Source organism: Amphibalanus amphitrite, unplaced genomic scaffold, assembly GCF_019059575.1.
Source record: "Amphibalanus amphitrite isolate SeventyFive unplaced genomic scaffold, NRLGWU_Aamphi_draft 001167F_arrow, whole genome shotgun sequence".
Taxonomy (NCBI): domain Eukaryota; kingdom Metazoa; phylum Arthropoda; class Thecostraca; order Balanomorpha; family Balanidae; genus Amphibalanus; species Amphibalanus amphitrite.
In genome coordinates, this window is record NW_024882661.1 from 133,569 (window position 1) to 156,362 (window position 22,794).

Consider the following 22,794-nt stretch of genomic DNA (forward strand, 5'->3'; position numbering starts at 1 on the left):
GTTCGCTCGTGTGACCCACCTTCTTGACCTCGAGCTGGCCGCAGAGGTAGACGTCATGCACGTGCTCGCCCTCGTGGTACACCCGCGGCGCGTGGTCGTTTCTATCCAGCACGTTCACCGTCAGCTTCTTCCGCAGCTCTGTGGGCGACGACAGCAGGGAGACAGTGTGAACACCTCACACAAGCTCCGGCTCAGTTCGCGACTAGCTCACAAGGGAGACACACTGGGTATGTTGCGGTAGACCGTGGACTGAGAAATTGAGAAAAGCAGGATTTAGAATATGATTCAGACAGTCAAAAGAAGATATAACCGAGACACTGGACACGTCACTTCACGCTGCCACATAGAGGCTAGTCCAGCAGCTCAGCGCAGCGCGGCTGAAGCGTGGACGACCCTCGGGGGATGGGGAGGGGAGGGTAGTGTCCGACAGGCAGGAGGGTAGTACCAAACCACTGCAATATTCACACGACAAACGCCAACTACTGTCACCATGGAGTGGCAGCGATGTGTACAGAGGAGCACCAGCCTGGTTAGCATCACATTTACTGAATCAAACAACTGTAATCCACTTTGTAGCCGATAAGTCAACACGGAGACACGAAACGCTACTGGAATGCTGGTATTTCGGGTTCGTTCTTGCCTCGGGCAAACATCGAATAATGAAAAACTTCCGACGAAACAGGCCATTTATAGCCCTACTTCAGGCGCCTCAGTGTCCTGCTTTTTTTGCACACAGATTTCGTGTTGTAGCATTGAGTTTCAAATGACCTTTGTTTGCTTGCGCTTGTCAGGTTATTCAGTAGCTGTGATAACAGAATTATCATCGAGTCCTCATCACTCAGCCATTCCCCTATTCTTTGCATTCGTACAAGCATACGAGCTCGTTTAAAGGCCAACAGGTACGTTTCTCACATTTAGTTCAGAATGCAAATTGTCATCACTAAGATTTTTTTGCAATTATATGCTTCATTTTTACCACTGAGACTGTGTTTCCTCTCCAGATCTGACCCCATCACATGGCTCCCAGTTCCCCACTGATCCGACGCTGCCCCCCGCTGTGCCGCTGGTCCTGACACCTCACCTGTTTCGCTGTCAGGGAGCCGGCAGGAGACCTTCACCACGAAGCGGTGGTCGGCGCCAGTGCGGGTCACGTTGGTGACCTCCATCCATGACCCTCCAGAGGTCAGCGAGTCACGTGACGGCGTCCAGTCTGCCGGAGACGAGGGCTGCTGAGCCAGACAGCGGGGCTGCTGAGCCTTATATATAGCGGGGCTGCTGAGCCAGACAGCGGGTTGGCTGAGCCATATACACAGCGGGGTGGCTGAGTCATACAGCGGGGTGGCTGAGCCAGACAGCGGGGTGGCTGAGCCAGACAGCGGGGTGGCTGACCGACCCAGTATCCCTGGGTAATGCTATTTTTTATGACATTTCCTTAAACGAATTGAGTTTTACTTCCTTGTGTAATAGTTACCAGCTTTGTTTTTTATTGGTTCCTTTCGTAGATGACTTTTACACTTAACCCTCGCCGGCCGAGGGGGGGGGGGGCGGGTGCCGCCCCCCCATAGGGTTTTTTCGCGATAGCTCCGAACACGCTGGCGATAGAGAGCTGAAACTTGGCATACCTGATCTTTGATCCAAGCCGCATCTTTTGACACCAACCGCATTTTTGGGTCAGGTCAGGTCACTGACCTATGACGTCATAAGTGAACCTCTGCACGGTCTTCAGATGTCGCAACTTCGCAACGCCCTCACTGCCAGAGGAGATGTCACAGGGAAATGAAACTTGCAGGATCTAGTATCCATTATGAGTCTCACAACTTGTATATCTCGGATTTTTCCTAAAGGTCATATGAGGTCAGGTCATTTTCGTGACCTCACCATTATAAGTCAATGGGGAAAAATTCAAACTGCTATTCTGGCGCCGGGAACGATCTCCAACTATCTCAAGCACACAGAATCGTGATTTTATGCACTCCTTGCAAGGTTAGATGCGTCACTTTTGCAAAGTTGACCTTGCGTGACGTCATTTATGACGTCATCAAGGTCATATTAGTTTTTCGTCAATAACTCTTGATCAAATTGAGCTAGCGAGCCGGGAAAGCCACCAATGGACTCAGGAAGACCTGCCGAATCGAATGATATGCGACATGACCAACTTCGTGACCTGGGGGTGCTGACCTGACCTTGACCTGAGGTCAACACCTCAAGTTGACCTGACCCGGACAAAAAGTATATCATTCGACGCGCCTGAGCGAGACGAACACGATGCTGCCAAAATCGGCGCTCTGCGGCCGTTTTTTGCGAAGTTATTCACCAAAAACTGAACCGTACCTTGGGGCACTTGACCTGACCTCAGAAGTCACCGGTTGACCTAGGACCTTAAAATCGGGTACCAATCTCTGCGTCTCGTAACGGCGCACACGCTCGTTTTTTCCGCGACGCGCTAGCTCCACCAGGGGCGAAACGGCGAGGGGGGGTCGTACCCGCCCCCCCCCCCCTCGGCCGGCGCGTATGTAGAAAACCAATAGGTCCGGCGAGGGTTAACACAAATTTAACTTATAGTTTAATACCAAAGTGACCGTTTATCTGAACACCGCCCGATGTCGGTGTGAACTGACATTTGTTCCTGACCGGCGCCAGGTCAAACCGGTATGTCGGCTGGGTGCAGGCCGTCTGCTGAGCAGAGCCAAAGTCGAGCAGCAGCGGTGGCTGGTCGCCAGTCGGCAGGTCGCTGAACCACTGCAGCTCCGTAACGAACGTCCACGGCCCCCAGCACAGCTCCTGAAGAACAGGGAGCTAGGTGAGAGACTGCTGCTCCGTTACGTCCCCAGCACAGCTCCAAGGACAGGGAGTCAGGTCAGAGACTGCAGCTCCGTGACGAACGTCCACGGCCCCCAGCACAGCTCCCAGAAGACAGGGAGTCAGGTCAGAGACTGCAGCTCCGTGACGAACGTCCACGGCCCCCAGCACAGCTCCAAGGACAGGGAGTCAGGTCAGAGACTGCAGCTCCGTGACGAACGTCCACGGCCCCCAGCACAGCTCCCAGAAGACAGGGAGTCAGGTCAGAGACTGCAGCTCCGTGACGAACGTCCACGGCCCCCAGCACAGCTCCTGAAGGACAGGGAGTCAGGTGAGAGACTGCAGCTCCGTGACGAACGTCCACGGCCCCCAGCACAGCTCCCAGAAGACAGGGAGTCAGGTCAGAGACTGCAGCTCCGTGACGAACGTCCACGGCCCCCAGCACAGCTCCTAGAAGACAGGGAGTCAGGTCAGAGGCTGCAGTTCCGTGACAAACGTCCACGGCCCCCAGCACAGCTCCTGAAGGACAGAGGGTTGGGTGAGAGACTGCAGCTCCGTGACAAACGTCCAAGGCCCCCAGCACAGCTCCAAGGACAGGGAGTCAGGTCAGAGACTGCAGCTCCGTGACGAACGTCCACGGCCCCCAGCACAGCTCCAAGGACAGGGAGTCAGGTCAGAGACTGCAGCTCCGTGACGAACGTCCACGGCCCCCAGCACAGCTCCTAGAAGACAGGGAGTCAGGTCAGAGGCTGCAGTTCCGTGACGAACGTCCACGGCCCCCAGCACAGCTCCTAGAGGACAGAGGGTTGGGTGAGAGACTGCAGCTCCGTGACGAACGTCCACGGCCCCCAGCACAGCTCCTGGGGTAGAGGGAGATAGATTATCAACGGGGTGACAATATACGCAGACGAGCAGCATTCACGGACCGCGTACTTCACTCATTACACCTGAAAGAAAGCAGAGTGAGCATAACCCAACAATGCTAGCATAATCCCGAACGTTAACTGCCAATAATTGTCACTTGTTGATTGTTCAAAAATTATCAAGCGAAACCAGGTATATGAAGTTTTTCGTTTTTCTTTCACGTTTGTAGGATCTTTTTTCTCTGATGTTTTACAGGAACAACATTGCCACTTTCATAAAGCACATGCGTGTTACGCGCAATAAAATCGTTCCTTACAACATTAACGCAAAAATTGTCTACGGATCGTCGGATATACACCTACATTACTAGGGTTGACTATTAAGTAATGGAAGTGCCTTAAGCAATTAAACGTTTTTGCACGTGCACATGTTTTCTTGGTGTCATTTCACGCGCCGATGTTTTTTCTATCCAATGGTGAAGACCACATGTCCTTAGCTACTTCTTGCTCCAAGCTATCGTCGTTTTCCCAAGAGACCACCCGAACCTGCGGCGCACCATGAAAAAGGAGTCTGGCAATGGCCAAAATCGCGCGCCAAGCGCCAGCGCGAGGTCATCAGAGCTTATTGGCTTATTGTTATGGCTACACAATGGACAATTTCTATATTTTCATCAAAACAATACACATTGGCACGATAAATGACAGCATACACTACTCCACATAATCGCCTTCAAGCATCACACACAATTCCAGCCTCGTCTTGACCCACTCCTGGAACGCCGCCAGAAGACTGATTGGCGTTTTCTTTCTCAAACCGATGAAACCACCGACATATCGTCTGTGGGGAGGCTGCGTCGCTCCATACACTTAGAAAAAGAAAATTCTGATATTGGTAGGCCTTTTCCCTACGACAAACTGAGCTCTAATGACCTTGCACTCGTCGCTGGCGCGCGGCTTTGGCCATTGCCAGGTGGTGCGCCACAGGTTCGGGAGGTCTCTTGGGAAAACGACGATAGCTTATAGCAAAAAGTAGCTAGGGACATGTGGTCTTCACCATTGGATAGAAAAAAGATCGGCGCATGAAATGACACCTAAATAATGTGTGCACGTGCAAACCCGTTTAATTGCTTAAGGCACTTCCATTACTTAATAGTCAACCCTAGTAGATACGCGGAGGTCGAGGACGTTTGGGCGACGGAGACATTGATCCAGACATGTTATTCAATAAAGGGTCATCAGCGTCCTCTACATGATTGATAAGGAAACATGTGATGGGCGCATTAGCTTCGCGAACAAATCTATTCAGCTATTTATCACCGGCGACAGTAGTCTGTTCTATTACGTAATTTACGCGCCCTCGCCTAGACAGAGTGTCGCCGTGCTCCTGGGAAGGCTCCCTAATGCGCTCAATTACCGGGCTAATCCCTCTGAACGGCCGGTGACGGCGTCACCCTCGTGACGGACGGACCGGCGACACGCCACCGAGGTGCCGCGCTCGCGGCGTCGCGTGCCCGGCCGGCAGCCGCGGGAACACACGCGGTGCATGAGTCGTGACCTGTTCGTGCCCCGCCGTCATGACACCGGCCTGTCCCATCCGGTGTGCGACCTTGGACGTGCATTATGTAATGTCGCTGGGATCCCGTGTAAAACCATCTCAGGACACCAGGGAGGGAGGGCACTCCAAGGTATAACCCTAGAACGCCTAGGGGGGGGGTTGTATCACCCCCCCCTGAGGTTTTTTCGAAGTGCACGCTAAACGGCTTGTCGTAGCGGGCTGAAATTTTCAATACCCTCTGGGGCAACCTTTGCGCATCTTTTGCCGAAAAAAAATTGATCGGGTCATGTCAGGTCACGGAGTTATGACGTCATAAGAGGTACAGCCTCCGGCCGACAGTTACCAAACGTGTGCGCCGAATCCCTAGGTTTTCTGCCGGTGATACCCACATTGTTTGATGGATCATGATGAAACTTTCCATGCATGTTGGGGCAAGCATTGGCTATTGTGTGGTGCAAGAAAATTGACCGGGTCAGGTCAGGTCACGGAGTTATGACCTCATAAGAGGTACAGCCTCCGGCCGGATTTTCACGAAGTGTGTACCGAGTCCCGAGGTTTTCTGCTGATGCTATCCACATTGCAGTGGATATCCACATATCTTTTCTGAGTCGTTACCTACAGTATTTATAGCGGAGCAGTGGTCAACAGCCGACGAATCGGGACAAACACCGGAGGGTGATGTGACACCATATCACTCATCAGCAATAGGCCTCTTACTTTTATAGGGTAAATACACCAAAAACACCATATATGATGCAGAATTGAGTGGGGAATACGTTGTTGAAGGTTTGAAGTTAATATCTCTCACCGTTTTGCCGCAATCGTTGCGCAAAGTTGAAAAAGTTTGATTTTTTCGGAAAATTTGACCTTTGACCGGTCATAAGTAGGTCAAATGTTGACCTAGGACCAAAAAATATACAACCAATCGCGAGATCTCGTTGAGAGCAATCCGTTGGTTTTTTCCGCTAAGCTCTACAACCTTCCGTTTCGAAACGCCAGGGGGGGGGGGTCGTAACAACCCCCCCCCTGGTCGTTCGTGTTATGAGAAATGGCCTGGTCGTGCGAGGGATAATGGGAAACAATGTACGCAGATACTTACCTAGTTTATTTATACCTCTTAGGTCTTGCTTTGGGCATCCAGTGCGGACACGAAGTACAACTTACGAAAAGTGACTATTTTTTCGTTTGATAACATCCATAAATCGTAAAACACAGTCAAAGGCATATGATAGACAAATAAACGTGACAGGCTAAGTGGCTAATAACCGAATAGCCGTCTCCTAATTGCAAAGGTCACATAATGAAATCAGACGAAAGTGTCCCCTATTCTCCCCAAATGACTAGCATCGTCGCTCACGATGTCACATGTCTGCCATCCACCAGTCTTATCGGGCGTCACATAAATTTACTTTTTGTAGCTTTCATTTCCATTGATATCAATGATAAATGGAGACACGCCGATGGGGGAAGCTGAACACTGAAGCATTTATCAATCAAATATTATTTTCGGCTGATTTAAATACGATTTTGCACCGTTCAAACCAACCTTTCCCAGTTTAAACAGACACACTAGCTTTATTGAGGGTAATATGACCGAAGGACAGCAAAGGGACTGCTTCGCCCGGGCGTATCACCAATGAGGAGCGCGCTGTCTGTTTTACCACTGATCCACGCTGTGAGTTCAGCAGGTCGTCTTACATCACGGCACACCAGGTCGACCCACGGATCCCGCCAGCGGCTGCGGCTGTGAGCGCTCCGGAATAGTGACTCTGATCCGAGCCCGGTCCCAGAGCGCGGTACCACCTGTTCTGAGTCAGGCACAGTGCAGTTGGCCACCGCCCACTCAGTGGGCACACTGTTTTAGTAACCAGATCAATGGTACCGGATCGCGGCATTCAGAGTGCCAATACCGCAGCGGGGTCGGATAACCCTGGATTAGCGAGGTCAGAGGTGGGACGGTGAGGGTGGCGACTGGATGGGCCTCCGAGAGGAGAGGAAGACAGCCTGAATCACTGTGTAGGATTAAACTGGGAATAACGCACGGTGATGTCGAGTCTCAATCTATATTACTATTTGAGGAGGGTGCGTCTGTCCGTTACCGAGGTCCCGACTTGGTGGTGCTTTGCGTGGACTGCAGGCCAGACCGTTGCACCTAGCCCGGTGAAATTTGCACAACTCTTAGATCAAGGATGCGCGACGTGCCTTTGAGGGGTCTCAGCTCGATCGGGTCGATAGGGAGCGCGTGGTGCGTGCTCAAAAAGTGCAAATTCGCGTCATAGACTTTACATGTATAAATCGGCGTGCGAAATCGGGCGAAAATGGCTAATTTTGGCCGACACGGGTCCAGTTCCCGTGCAATATCTTGGTGACCAGGGATCCGACCGGCACGGGGAAAACAGCATCGTGTACAGAATTGAACGGGCTATTGAATGGTGTGCAATGCAGAGGATAGCACGCGCCACGTGCACCGGAGAGGGCACTTTTATTTGAAAAATTGCGGTTTTTGAGGGATTTTGGAATTAATTTTATTTTTAGGTGACCGTTAAATGGAGCGAGTTGAATCAACGCCTATTTGCAAGAGAGAGGTACCGCCTCTCATATAAAAATTATGAAAAGCTGATTGATCCAAATCAAGGTGGTGCAAATCACAGGAGAAAATGGTGTTTGTCAATTTTGTGCCACTTTATTAATCACACGGGGTTTGCTGCATAACCTGATACCTTTGGCAATTGAATATGGTACCATTGGATAGAGCATTCAATTCTGTCCAATATTCACTCTTCATTTTTGCATAATTAGCAACAGTATCCTTAAAAATGTAAATGTTCCAAACCATTACATTGTCATTTTTAGCGAAATTCATCGATGGCCCTCAAAAGACTTCAGCCAGTTTTCGAATCATTCTAAAGTAGAACGCATGATAATACGACACGGGCACCTCGATGCGATGTATCTTTTTGTTTTCTTACAAAATGCTTGGCCGTCCAAAAGCAATCGAACGAAATGGATATTTACCAACCAAATCGACACAGACCAACCCACGGGTCAAAAAATCCCCCCTTAGCGTTGCGGAGCACGCGGGTAACCCTAGTAACATCCAATTATCGAAGAGACCCGCCAAAAATGAAATACAGCTTCTCTCTATTGACCTCTCTTGATCTCAGACAATGACATCACATCTAGCTTTCCGTAACGCCCATATACAAAGCATCAGTCCTTATATCTACTTGATCTGAAGATGCCGTGTGTCGGAAAGCAATGGACGTGTCATGCACAACCCCACATCGTGCTAATTAAAATAACTTAAATACGCTACAAATAATCTTTACTGTATCCCTGACATGGGAAACTTCTTGTTTCAATATTACATTTTATTATTCATGTTTCATACGATATTTCTCTGGAATGTTATCATTGAATCATGCTTCGTGGTTTGTTGCCTCAGGGAACCAAATATTCCCCATATTGACAAAATCTGATCACTCGTCAGTCGTCAGCGCGCTCCCAGCAACTCCGACCGGACCTCACACCGCCACTCAGCCGCGCGTCCCCACTCCCAGCCAGCCGGCGGCATGGAGAGGTAGGCAGCCCGCAGTGCACTGGTGACGTGCGGCACAGCCTACCCGGCAGGGAGGCTGAGCTGCAGCCGCAGCGGCAGGGAGAGGGAGAGGGAGAGGGAGAGGGAGAGGGATGGGGAGAGGGAGAGGGAGAGGGAGAGGGAGAGGGAGAGGGAGAGGGAGAGGGAGAGGGAGAGGGAGAGCGAGAGCGAGGGGGAGAGAGCGAGAGCGAGACCGAGAGCGAGAGCGAGAGGTTTGCAAGGATGACTGCATTATTGTCAGCAATTCAACAGTTGAAGCCGGAAACCGAACTATTACGGTAGGTCTGATGCAAAGAGATGCCAATAAAATTAAAAGCAAATGTCAAGCACTAACAAGTAGAATGAAACGATCACCGCGTTCAAGGTGTTCGTCAAATTGAGCTGTGTGCGCAAGCAGATGAAGACGTCAAACGCGGGAGAAGGGTGAACTACTTCTCCGGCGATTTGCCAGAGGCACAGGCAGTCTCCAATCGTTAGCGAAGGACCCCGGGTGCACCTCTCCGCTCAGAGGAGCAGGGACGCTGGGACTCGACTGGTCGGAGAAAGCAGCGGACTGGCAGCGACTGAGTGTAGCACCCGTAAAATATTGGTCATTCATTCATCAGAAAATCAGACAACCAAAATAACTACGATGAATTGGTCATTGTAAGGGCGGATAAGCCACAATAATGCTAATTGGCTCTATATACCGATGGTGATTCTAACAGCAGGTGAACGATCCAGCCTTCCGGCGTGGTCCCCAGAAGCGGAGCAAAAAGTCGACCATCCGTTAATCCGGCGCTAATATGAATCTGTGTGGGCTCGCGGCCCATTCCATTTTGGGCCGGCCCGTGCCACTCTACAGCACGCACCGTTCGTCATTGGGGCACGGCCTCAGGTGGCACATCCGACACCGGGCCGCCAGCCGTCAGAGCTCGTCCAAAGCGCGCTCAAAACTCATGAACTCACACCTTGTAGCGGTCGTTAGCAAATGAGGCCGGACCGGGCCCCGCCGGCCGCGGTACTCGGCTTTCGTGCGCCCGTCACCGGCTGGGTGTGGCCCTCCGTTATCAGCTGATTACAATCAGCTGATTACAATCAGCTGATGGCCGGAAATCGCACCTCGCCGAGAGGAGGTGGGGTCAGCGGGGACGGGGTGGACGGGGAGGGGGGGGGGGGCACAGGTATGGGTGTGCTCAGTAAGACCAAATACCGAATGGCGTCTCATACAAGGGAGAGTGGAAAGAGTTGGGCGACAAAATAATTGAGACGTCTGCAATATCTGGCCGACCGGTATAAAGATAGTTTCTCAATTCTCACCTTGCCACATGAAATATGTTGGTGTATGCCATATCTGGCAAACGAGTTCATTATCCGGCAGCGTCGCGCAGGGGCGGCGGATTCGGGGGGGCAGGGGGGGCAGCTGCCCCCCCTGGCAAACTCGTGGGGGGGCAAAAGTATCTTTTTGCCCCCCCATAATTTGTGACAAAGCTTAGACAAGAAACCATATACCTGATTATTCTGTTCGATCATCTGAAGATATAACCAGATGCCTATATACTTTATCATACGCTGCCTTTCTTAAACGGCAAGCGTTCGCGTTCAACTGAAGTTTTCCTCTCTTCAACCTAGTTTTGGAGGCATTATAAGCGTCAACGTGACGCAGCGGCAACCCAGGCCTTCAGTGACCGCTTACAGGGGCGACGGATACGGGGTGGCAGAGGAGGCACCGTCCCCTAAAAAACTTTTGGAGGAGGGGCAAACGTACATTCTTGCCCCTCCATAATTTGTGCCCTACACATGAGGAAAATTTTCATAACCTGATATTGCAGCTATGCGCTCCTACGGTTTGTTCAACGGTGCCTTTTGAATATGTGTAAATGCTAACCATTTCCGCTTTATATCATTTTTTGTCTTTTCAGATTCGATTTAGAGATATTTGAAGTGTGCGAGAGACGCAACTCATACCTTCAGTGGTCGTTTGCCGCTAATTTGTACCTACATAAATGCCAAATCGCAAGCGAGCGGAGAGGGAAGGGCTAGCCATTCGCTTACGGGTACCTAGTTAGGACTGATGAGCGCTCATAATAAGCCACTCCCCTGATTTTTTTTTTGTCTAGCGCAAGAGTTTCCAGCGCATAAAATGGTAAACGTCGAGGTCGTACACATTGACCACATTGACCAATGCACGGTATGACACCCAAAGGCCAGTCATCAGAGATCTGCTTTGGGCATTCGGAGGCTTGTGTGGGGCGAGTGTAAAAACTGGATGTTCACAGTTCAGTATCCGCTTTATTTCAGTTTTCACTATTAAAAAAGTAAAAATTAATGTTGGAAACTTTTGAGGGTTAGGGCACTGATCATTAGTGGGCCCCCTGTGTCTAAAGGCTGGCTATAGAATGAAGAGCATCAAACACGAACAGTAGCGGCGGAACACCTTCAATTAAGGGGGGGGGGGGGGTTACTGCCGACTTTTGGACCCATTCTTTCCATACAACTCCCATAGGGCTAACGTTAAAATGCCAAAATCAAAGGGGATCACGGTGCCCCGGTGCCCTCCCCGTTCCGCCGCCTATGAACACGAAAGCAAAATCTAAGGCATTTTGGAAAAATGAGTAGGTATGCCCCGCAGCGTCCGATAAAGTTACCACCTTCCAGTGGGTCAAGCCAACGGGGCCCAAGTCTATAATGGCACTTAACGATAGCACTAACCTTGTCTCACTTTTCTTGAAGTCTGTTCCGAATGGTTTCGGCCACAGACTGGCTGCACTGAGGTCGTTTGGCATGTGCAACTGTAATTAAAGCCACCTGAGGCGCCCTGACACCAGGCTGAAGCTGGGTAGGAAATGCTTCGTCTTTGCAGATATCACTGGCCGCTGATTCTCGGGTGCCTAAAACGGTAGATGTCGTGGCAAAATTTGGCGTGATAATTTGGACCTTACCGCAGTCAGCGCACCCTAAAGCCCTAATAAAGAAACGCCCCACCCAGAGCTTCTGGATTCTCGTTCCAGTCCACCGTTCCTTCACCCCAGCCCGCCGCCGCGCTCCCTCGCCTCAGCCCTCCGTTCCCAACTTGACGAGCGTTTGGGCCTTAGTTAAGCCTTGCTGTAGGCTTACTGTATAAACCCATCGAGACAGCCCGTCTCGGTGAGCTTAGTTGGCGAACTACTGCCTTGGGGAGGGTTATGGCGGATCGCTGTCCCAATAGGTTTAGATGCGACCGACTGTCTCTGAATGTTTAAGCGGTCTCCTCCCGCTGTGAGCTAGTTTCAGTTGATATCTGTCTCAGAAATACTTTTTAAAGGAAATCGAACGTAAAATGAACAGAGGAAATGGTAACGAGTTACCTCATTGAAGAATAGCGCTCGCCTACTTAAAAAGGTTTGGCACCGTTCTTCAACATCTGATATGCGATCGGGTTATGGCACAAATTTCCCATTGGAGCTTTTTTCTAATACAGCAATACGAAAAGCGTTACGTCGTCCACTGGCGGATCCAGGGAGCGGGCATTTAAAGCAAATGTTTACTCCCCCTCCCCCTGGCCCCTGCATTGCCCGAAATAGACAAAACGTATCTTATGTTTCCTAATAATAACACTTTTATCGGATTTTTTTGCTATATACTGTTCAGCAGTAGGTCCGTAAGGCATCAGGCTGGGGGGATCCGTGCTATCGTAAGTTATATCGGACGTGGCTGCGAAACTTCTCTCGGTACGAAACTTCTCTTGATCGGAAGAAAATCAAAGGGATGAAAAAGAAAGAGCGGCAAATCGGAGCTACGTTGTACGTAAGTTGTTTCGCAGCGTTTAAATGCCAGTTTTACTACGATTTAAATGCCAAGCAGATCAGCTGACCTCGTAGTACCATGTCGATAAGGTCGAATTCCCCATACGTCTATAGTGTAAAAGTGACCCCTATTGCAAATGGGCTGTCAGGGACATCTCCTCCTCTGTAAATTTGGAGGGATCATGTGTCGGCATTCCCACGTTCGTTTCGGAGTCCATCTGTTCCATTTGGAGCCCGTCAGTTGGCGTCAAGAGTTGGCGCAGCGAGCGCCCCGAAGACTGCGTCTGCGCACGAGACTTCGCGATGGAGGAGTATTTTGACGAAATCGCCCTCGCTGCAGAAGAAATAGAGGGACTTGTTGAGAAAGAGGAGGCCGCAGTGTGCCGACGACTTTAAACTGTACGCCAACGCCAAGACCAAGGCAATCAGGGGGCGCTCAGATGATCGGGAGGTTTCAATTGATCAGGGACCCACCAGGTGACCAGGGAACCCTCTGATAACCAGGGGTCCTTCCAGTAACCAGGGACTCCTTCAATAACCAGGGGCCCCTCAGTAAACGTGGGCCACTCAGGTTACTGCAAGAGACAGGAGTCCCTTCTAACCAGGGACCGGCAAGGTCTCTCAGGTCCGTTTGTGACAAAGCTGTTATTGATGTCATATGCGAGCCCTTTGCCACCAGCAGAGGGCCCTTTCAAGCCTTTTTAGGGCCGTTTAACGTTTCTTGAGTTTCCTTTGAGGCTAAGGGCCTCTTCAGCAGCCGAGGGGTCTTTGAGGCCTTTTTGAGGGCCTCTTAACGTCAGCTGAGGACCGTTGGACGCCATCTGAGGACCGTTTGGGGCCTTCTGATGGCCAGTAGATGCCAACTGAGGGCTCTCTGACACCAGCTGAGGGCACGCTGACACCAACTGGGGGCCTCCTGACACCAGCTAAGGGCGCTTTTATATTTGACACGAGCTCAGGGCCCTTTGACGCCCTTTGAGACCTTCTGAGGTCCGTTTGACGCCAGCAGAGGACCCTTTGGGGTTATATGAGGGCCCTTTGCTGCCTTCTAAGCGGCCTTTGAGGTTTGTTGAGGGCCGCTTGACGCCACCTGAGGACCGTTGCGGTTGGACTCCAGTTACGGACCGTTTGAGGCCTTCTGATGGCCATTTTGCGCCAACTGAGGGCCGGGGGGCCCTCTGACACTAGCTGGGGGCCCTCTGACACCAGATAAGGGCCCTTTAAGGCCTTCTGAAGTCCGGTTAACGCTAGCGGAGGGCCTTTTGAGGCCAAATGAGGGCCCTTTGAGACCTTATAAGGGCTCCTTAAGGCTTTTGAGGGCCGCGTGACGGCATCTGAGGACCGTTGTACTCCAGCTGACGACCGTTTGAGGCCTTCAGATGGACTTTTGGCGCCAGCTGAGGAGGGCTCACTGACACCAGCTGGGGGCCCTCTGACACAAGCTAAGGACTCTTTAAGGCCTTCGGAGGGTCGTTTGACGCGAGCTCAGGACCCTCTGACGCAGGTTTAGGGCCCTTTGACGCCCTTTAAGGTCTTCTGAGGTAGGTTTAACGTTGGCTGAGAGCCCTTTGAACCCATCTGAGGGCCCTTAGAGGCCATCTTGTGGCCCTTCATTTGGCCATCTGAGGGCCCTTTGACACCAGATGAGGGCCATTTGACGCTAACCGAGGGCCCTTCGAGACCATCTGAGGACCCGGTGACCCCATCTGTGGGCCCTTTGAGGTCTTTTGAGGGCCATTGAAATTTCACCACAATACCCCTGGCTGCGCTACTGGGCATTTATGGACTCGTATGGGCCTGCTGGGGAACGAGATGGGCCCTCCCGGTCTTTTTAATCATTATTTCAGTTCATTTTACATTGTTTTCGGCGGTCTAAAGATTAGGGGCCCCAACTCGAATGGGGGGGGGGGAGGCCCGTGTGCCCTCTCCTGTGTGCGGCCTTGCCGACACTACACCGCTTCCCCTCCCTCCGCCATAAACGCACCGCTGCACTGCTAGGCGCCGACAAATACGGACCGGCGCCGCAACCGGCTCCCCGCGGCCTGCCTCGCGTTGACATAGCCCTTCCCGAACACCAGTGTAACCCCCACGCGGCCTAGGTATCGCCGCGCCCACCTGTCCGCGGCGCGGCCTCTGATGGCGTATCGGATCATTGATGGTGCGATACATGTTTTGGTCAGATTTTCGCAATTAACGCGAAAAATTGCCCATAACACTTTTTAAATTTCAAAATTGAAAAAAAAAATTACAAAAATGACGTGAAAGTGACCGTTTTCAACGTGTAAATTTAAAACGCTCTAGCGCAGCCATTTTTGAAGAAATCGACTTCAAATTTTGCACACGTGTTCATCAACCATATTTGTTTAACATATATTTCGGTTTTGTGAAAATTTTGAAAATTTATTATATTTTTCTCTTGAGAAAGAGGTAAAGCTTCGCTACGATCGGCCTTCCGATCGACCGAGAAGATTCGTAAAGTTAGTTCGTATCTTCACCATTTGCGATACAACTTGCGTATCTACTTAGCCTACGATGTGATGGATCCCTCCAATATCTGTTCCGATTCAACTTACGTTTGATCGCAACTGCGAGGTGCCTTGCGATCACATGGATCCCCCCAGCCAAAATCCGAGGAGTTTTTGGAGTTTGGACACTTTTTTTTTTGGGGGGGGTATGTCCCCTACAGCGTCGAGAACGCCTTTCTGGATCCGCCTATGACATCATCTCGACTGGGATCTTGCCCCCCACGCCAAAATCGAATCCGCCGCCACTGGCGTCGCGTGTTAGCAGAATGTCGACGGGTAAGGTCAGGCAATGCTTTTTCGTTTTATGATAGTTTGATTTTCCGTTTAATTAGATAATTTACCTTTTGGTCCTTTTTGACTCAGATCTGGAACGAACTGAAGATAAAAAGCTTGCCTCATAACACAGTAGGATTGTATTACCGATTGCCGAAGATAGGATTACCAAACGAGACTTATTAGGTAGGTATAGGTATGGGTGGCTCGGCCGATTTGTCAGAAGTTTCAAAATCCATAACAATCAATTTTCCATGACCTCTTTGGTATAACATAATAATAATAAACATTTCAGTCAATTTTCCAGGATCCGAGTAAAGTAAAGATACATAAAAGCGCCTCTCCCATTGTGTTATGATCGAACCCCTGCCGAGCCGTGCCTATTACCTTTACATACACGACCATGAGCTCAAGGCAAGGTGAACCGCTCAGAGAGTGGATCAGCTCCACCGGTAGTTCCCCGAGGGAATTATGTCGACCTCGATCAAAGTTGACAAGTCTGCCGGCTAAGTCATGTCCCCACAGGGATGCCGCGGAGGCCAAGCTCAAACAGTGCTGAGCAGCGACCATTCATTCTAGTCCAAGAGCTTGTCACAAACGTTTTACTTGACGGTAAATTGAATGAATGCTAGAGATTATCTACAATATGGCTTACATTTATGCACAGCAAACACGATGCTATGCAGCTAGTGACTAGCATGCGTTTTTTTTGTTTAGATGGGATCTTTCAATTCATAAAGCTAAAAGCCACACAGTTTCAAGCCAACTGCGTTATTATTTCGTCGAAATGATAGGACACTTGTCGAAAGACTCAGGCCTCACCCGTTTCACGCCACCTCATGCGTTCACCTGTATAATCTATCTACTATTATAAATCTTAAAAAGTCCGCCGCCGCCGTCGGGGTTACGCAGCCGGCGTTACTCCCAAAAACGCCTATTGCGGCGCCGTCGATTGACGCACGAGGGTGAAATTTTCACGACTCGTGGGTCACGTAATTCAACAGGTCGTATTAAATTTTGGGCACGATGCGGCCGGGGGTGCGCCCGTGGCGCGTGCTCATGTGCGCCATAGGGTTAGCATTAGAATCGCGACCGGAGCCGAGCAGAGGGCACGTGCTTTAGGCTCAGTAGTTCGCTTAAAAAACTGAGTGGAAATAATCAGAGCCGGCAGGTCATTGACCTTTGACAACAAAGGCCGACACAGGGCACCGCTCGCCAAGGGGATTCGCCAGTAAATACAATTAATTCGTGTTTGCAATATCTCGGCCGTTTCTGGGCCGATTTAGCTGAAACTTGGACTGTCGGTGGTAGTGTAGGGTAGGGTAGGGTAGGGTAGGGTAGGGTAGGGTAGGGTAGGGTAGGGTAGGGTAGGGTAGGGTAGGGTAGGGTAGGGTAGGGTAGTGAAGGGGTAGGTTAGGGTAGGGTAGGGGTAGGTTAGGGTAGGGTATGATAGAGTAGGGTAGGATAGGGTAGGGTAGGTTAGTGTAGGAGCAGGGTAGGGTAGGGTAGGGTAGGGTAGTGTATGAGTAGGGTAGGGTAGGGTAGGGTAGGGTAGGATAGTGTAGGGGTAGGGTAAGGTAGGGTAGGGTAGGTTAGGGTAGTGTAGGGGTTGGGTAGGGTAGGGTAGGGTAAGGTAGGGTAGTGTATGAGTAGGGTAGGGTATGGTAGGGTAGGGTAGGATAGTGTAGGGGTAGGGTAGGGTAGGGTAGGGTAGGGTAGTGTAGGGGTAGGGTAGGGTAGGGGTAGGGTAGGGTAGGGTAGGATAGGGTAGGGTAGGTTAGTGTAGGAGTAGGGTAGGGTAGGGTAGGGTAAGGTAGGGTAGTGTATGAGTAGGGTAGGGTAGGGTAGGGTAGGGTAGGATAGTGTAGGGGTAGGGTAGGGTAGGTTAGGGTCGGGTAGGGTAGGGTAGGGTAGGGTAGGGAAGGGTAGGGTAGGGTAGTGGTAAGATAGGGTAGGGTAGTGTAGGGGTAGGGTAGGGTAGTGTAGGGGTAGGGTAGGAGGGTAGGGTAGGGTAGTGTAGGGGTAGGGTAGGGTAGGGAAGGGTAGGGTAGAGTAGGGTAGTGGTAAGATAGGGTAGGGTAGTGTAGGGGTAGGGTAGGGTAGGGTATGGTAGGGTAGTGTAGGGGTAGGGTAGGGTAGGGTAGGGTAGGGCCAAGGTAGGGTAGGGGTAGGGTTGAGTTCAAAAAGGGCCCAACATACAAAACACTTGAACACCCCGCAACTGTCACCATCCCTTACAGTTCAATTAAAAACAGCTACCCAAATCTACACAAATAATACAGCTAAAAATACAAGTCAATCACCCAAACTAATGCACCCGTAACATAACATAAATCAAAACATACAGTTATCGCGTAAACCTGTACCTCTAGTCTACTATTTATAAATCCTAAAAAGTCCGCCGCCGGTTACTCCCAAAAACGCTTATTGCGGCGCCGTCGATTCATGCAGGAGGGTGAAATTTTCACGACTCGTGGGTCACGTCATTCAACAGGTCGATATATTAAATTTTGGGCACGATGCGGCCGGGGGTGCGCCCGTGGCGCGTGCTCATGTGCGCCATAGGGTTAGCATTAGAAGCGGCAAAAACAGGCTATTGCTCGGGAACGGTAAGGGCTACGGGGGTGAAATTTTCACGCCAAGTCGATCGCGTGCACTCATTTGTCGTATTAAATTTTCGACGGTGTGGGTTCAGCGGTGTGCACGTGGTGGGGCCGCGGTCGGCACCGAGCAAAACGCTCGTGCTTTAGGCTCAGTTGTTCGCTTAAAAACCTGAGTGAAAATAATCAGACAACGAAGGCTGACACAAGGCACCGCTCGCCAAGGGGATTCGCCAGTAAATACAATAAATTTGTTCTTGCAATATCTCAGCCATTTCTGGGCCGATTTAGCTGAAACTTGGATTGTCGGTGGCAGTGTAGGGTAGGGTAGGGTAGGGGATTGTAGGGTAGGGTAGGGGATTGTAGGGTAGGGTAGGGTAGGGTAGGGTAGAGTAGGGTAGGGTAGGGTAGTGTAGGGGTAGGGGTAGGGGTAGGGTAGGGTAGGGTAGGGTAGTGTAAGGTTAGGGTAGGGTAGGGTAGGGTGAGGTAGGGTAGGGGATTGTAGGGTAGGGTAGGGTAGGGTAGGATAGGGTAGGGTAGGGTAGGGCTTTGTAGGGTAGCGTAGGGTAGGGTAGAGTAGGGTAGGGGTAGGGTAGGGTAGGGTAGTGCAGGGGTATGGTAGGGTAGTGTAGGGGTAGGGTAGGGTAGGGTAGTGTAGGGGTAGGGTAGGGTAGGGGATTGTATGGTAGGGTAGGGTAGGGTAGGGGTAGGGGTAGGGTAGGTTAGGGTAGGGTAGTGTAGGGTAGTGTAGGGGTAGGGTAGGGTAGGGTATGGTAGGGTAGTGTAGGGGTAGGGTAAGGTAGTGTAGGGTAGGTTAGGGTAGGGTAGGGTAGTGTAGGGGTAGGGTAGGGTAGGGGTAGGGTATGGTAGGGTAGGGTAGGGTAGAGTTAGATAGGGTAGAGTTAGGTAGGGTAGGGTAGGTTAGGGTAGTAGGGTAGGGTATGGTAGGGTAGGGTATGGTAGGGTAGGGTATGGTAGGGTAGGGTATAGTAGGGTAGGGTATAGGGTAGGGTAGGGTAGGGTAGGGTAGGGTAGGGTAGGGTAGGGTAGGGTAGTAGGGTAGGGTAGGGTAGGGTAGGGTAGAGTTAGGTAGGGTAGGGTAGGGTAGGGTAGGTTAGGTTAGTAGGGTAGGGTATGGTAGGGTATGGTAGGGTAGGGTATGGTAGGGCAGGGTAGGGTAGAGTAGGGTAGGGTATAGGGTAGGGTAGGGTAGGGTAGGGTAGGGTAGAGTAGGGTAGGGTAGGGTAGGGTAGGGTAGGGTAGTAGGGTAGGGTAGGGTAGAGTAGGGTAGGGTAGGGTAGGGTAGTAGAGTAGGGTAGGGTAGGGTAGGGTAGGGTAGGGTAGGGTAGTAGGGTAGGGTAGGGTAGGGTAGGGGTAGGGTTGAGTTCAAAAAGGGCCCAACATACAAAACACTTGAACACCCCGCAACTATCACCATCCCTTACAGTTCAATTAAAAACAGCTACCCAAATCTACCCAAATAATACAGCTAAAAATACAAGTCAATCACCCAAACTAATGCACCCGTAACATCACATAAATCAAAACATACAGTTATCGCGTAAACCTGTACCTCTAGTCTACTATTATAAATCTTAAAAAGTTCGCCGCCGCCGTCGGGGTTACTCCCTAAAAGGCTTATTACGTCGCCGTCGATTCATGCAGGAGGGTGAAATTTTCACGACTCGTGGGTCACGTCATTCAACAGGTCGTATTAAATTTTGGGCACGATGTGGCCGGGGGTGCGCCCGTGGCGCGTGCTCATGTGCGCCATAGGGTTAGCATTAGAATCGGCATAAACACTTATTAAACAAGGCTATTGCTCGGAAACGGTGAGGGCTACGGGGGTGAAATTTTCATGCCAAGTCGAGCGCGTGCACTCATTTGTCGTATTAAATTTTCGACGGTGTGGGTTCAGCGGTGTGCACGTGGTGGGGCCGCGACCGGTGCCGAGCAGAAGGCACGTGCTTTAGGCTCAGTTGTTCGCTTAGAAAACTGAGTGAAAAGCATCAGAGCCAACGAAGGCCGACACAAGGCACCGCTCGCCAAGGGGATTCGCCAGTAAAAACAATTAATTTGTTTTTGCAATATCTCAGCCGTTTATGGGCCGATTTAGCTGAAACTTGGACTGTCGGTGGTAGTGTAGTGTAGGGTAGGGTAGGGTAGGGTAGGGTAGGGTAGGGTAGGGGATTGTAGGGTAGGGTTGGGTAGGGGATTGTTATAGGGTAGGGTAGGGTAGGGTAGGGGATTGTAGGGGATTGTAGGGTAGGGTAGGGTGGAGTTAGGTAGGGTAGAGTTAGGTAGGGTAGGGTAGGGTAGGGTAGGGTAAGGTAGGGTAGGGTAGGGTAGTGTAAGGGTAGGGTAGGGTAGGGTAGGGTAGGGTAGGATAGGGTAGGGTAGTGTAAGGGTAGGATAGGGTAGGGTATGGTAGGGTAGGGTAGGGTAGGTTAGTGTAGGAGTAGGGTAGGGTAGGAGTAGGGTAGGGTAGGAGTAGGGCAGGGTAGGAGTAGGGTAGGGTAGGGTAGGGTAGTGTAAGGGTAGGGTATGGTAGGGTAGGGTAGTGTAAGGGTAGGGTAGGGTAGGGTAGGGTAGGGTAGGGTAGTGTAAAGGTAGGGTAGGGTAGGGTAGGGTAGGGTAGGGTAGGGTAGGAGTAGGGTAGGGTAGGGTAGGGTAAGGGTAGGGTAAGGTAGGGTGGGGTAGGGTAGGGTAGGGTAGGAGTAGGGTAGGGTAGGGTAGGGTAGGGTAGGTAGGTAGGGTAGGGTAGGGTAGGGTAGGGTAGGGTAGGGTAGGTAGGGTAGGGTAGTGGTAAGGTAGGGTAGGGTAGGGTAGGGTAGTGTAGTGTAGGGGTAGGGTAGGGTAGGGTATGGTAGGGTATGGTAGGGTAGGGTAGGGTAGGGTAGTGTAGGGGTAGGGTAGGGTAGGGTAGGGTAGGGTAGGGTAGGGTAGGGTTGCGTTCAGTAACATCTTAACTTACAAAGGGCTCGAAGAACTGCATCACCATCATACTTGACAGTTCAATTAAAAGCAGTTACCCACTTCTACAAAAATCATACCAATAAAAATGCAAGTTTCTACACCCAAACTAATGCATCCGTTAATCATACATATCAAAACATACAGTTATCGCGTAAACCTGTACCTCTAGTCTACTATTATAAATCTTAAAAAGTCCGCCGCCGCCGTCGGGGTTACGCAGCCGGCGTTACTCCCAAAAACGGCTATTGCGGCGCCGTCGATTGACGCAGGAGGGTGAAATTTTCACGACTCGTGGGTCACGTAATTCAACAGGTCGTATTAAATTTTGGGCACGATCCGGCAGGGGGTGCACCCGTGGCGCGTACTCATGTGCGCCATAGGGATAGCATTAGAATCGCGACCGGCGCCGAGCAGAGGGCACGTGCTTTAGGCTCAGTTGTTTGCTTAAAAAACTGAGTGAAAAGCATCAGAGCCGGCAGGTCATTGACCTTTGACAACGAAGGCCGACACAGGGCACCGCTCGCCAAGGGGATTCGCCAGTAAATACAATTAATTTGTTTTTGCAATATCTCAGCCGTTTCTGGGCCGATTTAGCTGAAACTTGGACTGTCGGTGGTAGTGTAGGGTAGGGTAGGGTAGGGTAGGGTAGGGTAGGGTAGGATAGGGTAGGGTAGTGTAGGGTAGGGTAGGACAGGGTAGGTAGGGTAGGGTTAGGGGTAGGGTAGGGTAGGGTAGGGTAGGGTAGGGTATGGTAGGTAGGGTAGGGTAGGGTTAGGGGTAGGGTAGGGTAGGGTATTGTAAGGGTAGGGTAGGGTAGGATAGGGTGGGGTAGGGTAGGGGTATGGTAAGGTAGGGTAGTGTAGGGTTAGGGGTAGGGTAGGGTAGGGTAGGACAGGGTAGGGGTAGGGTAGGGTAGGAGTAGGGTAGGGTAGTGCATAGGAGTAGTGGTAGGGTAGGGTAGGGTAGGAGTAGGGGTAGGGTAGGGTAGGAGTAGGGGTAGGGTAGGGTAGGGCAGGGCAGGGTAGGGTAGGGTAGTGTAGGGTAGGGTAGGGGTAGGGTAGGATAGTGTAGGGGTAGGGTAGGGTAGGGTAAGGTAGGGTAGGGTAGGGTAGTAGGGTAGGGTAGTGTAGGGTAGGGGTAGGGTAGTGTAGTGTAGGGGTAGGGTATGGTAGTGTAGGGTAGTGTAGGGTAGGGTAGGGGTAGAGTAGGGTAGGGTAGGGTAGGGTAGGGTATGGTAGGGTAGGGTAGGGTAGAGTAGGGTAGGGTAGGGAAGAGTAGGGTAGGGTAGTAGGGTAGGGTAGGGTAGGGTAGGGTAGAGTAGGGAAGGGTAGGGTAGGGTAGGGGATTGTAGGGTAGGGTAGGGTAGGGTAGGGGATTGTAGGGTAGGGTAGGGTAGGGGATTGTAGGGTAGGGTAGGGTAGGGGATTGTAGGGTAGGGTAGGTTAGAGTAAGGTAGGGTAGGGGTAGGGTAGGGTAGTGTAAGGGTAGGGTAGGGTAGGGTAGTGTAGGGGTAAGGTAGGGTAGGGTAGGGGTAGGGTAGGGTAGGGTAGGGTATGGTAGTGTAGGAGTAGGGTAGGGTAGAGTATGGTAGGGTAGGGTAGGGTAGGGTAGGGTAAGGTAAGGAAGGGTAGGGTAGGGTAGGGTAGGGTAGGGTATGGTAGGGTAGGGCAGGGTAGGGTAGGGTAGTGTAGGGGTAGGGGTAGGGTAGGGTAGGGTAGGGTAAGGGTAGGGTAGGGTAGGGTAGGGTAAGGGTAGGGTAGGGTAGGGTAGGGGTAGGGGTAGGGTAGGGTAGGGTAGGGTAGGGTATGGTAGGGTAGTAGGGTAGGGTAGGGTAGGGTAGG

The 22,794-nt window shown here is 51.3% G+C and overlaps 1 protein-coding gene across 1 annotated transcript in view; it reads right to left on the minus strand.

Annotated features, from left to right (window-relative positions):
- The window catches only part of LOC122370778, a 79,124-nt gene that overhangs the window by 7,751 nt on the left and 48,579 nt on the right, over nucleotides 1-22,794 (minus strand). The window contains exons 4-6 of the mRNA XM_043346674.1: nucleotides 2,619-2,781; nucleotides 1,082-1,210; nucleotides 20-138 (exon numbers count right to left, since the gene is read on the minus strand). Of these exons, the coding sequence (XP_043202609.1) occupies nucleotides 20-138; nucleotides 1,082-1,210; nucleotides 2,619-2,781 (411 nt within the window). The remainder of the gene's footprint in view (nucleotides 1-19; nucleotides 139-1,081; nucleotides 1,211-2,618; nucleotides 2,782-22,794) is intronic.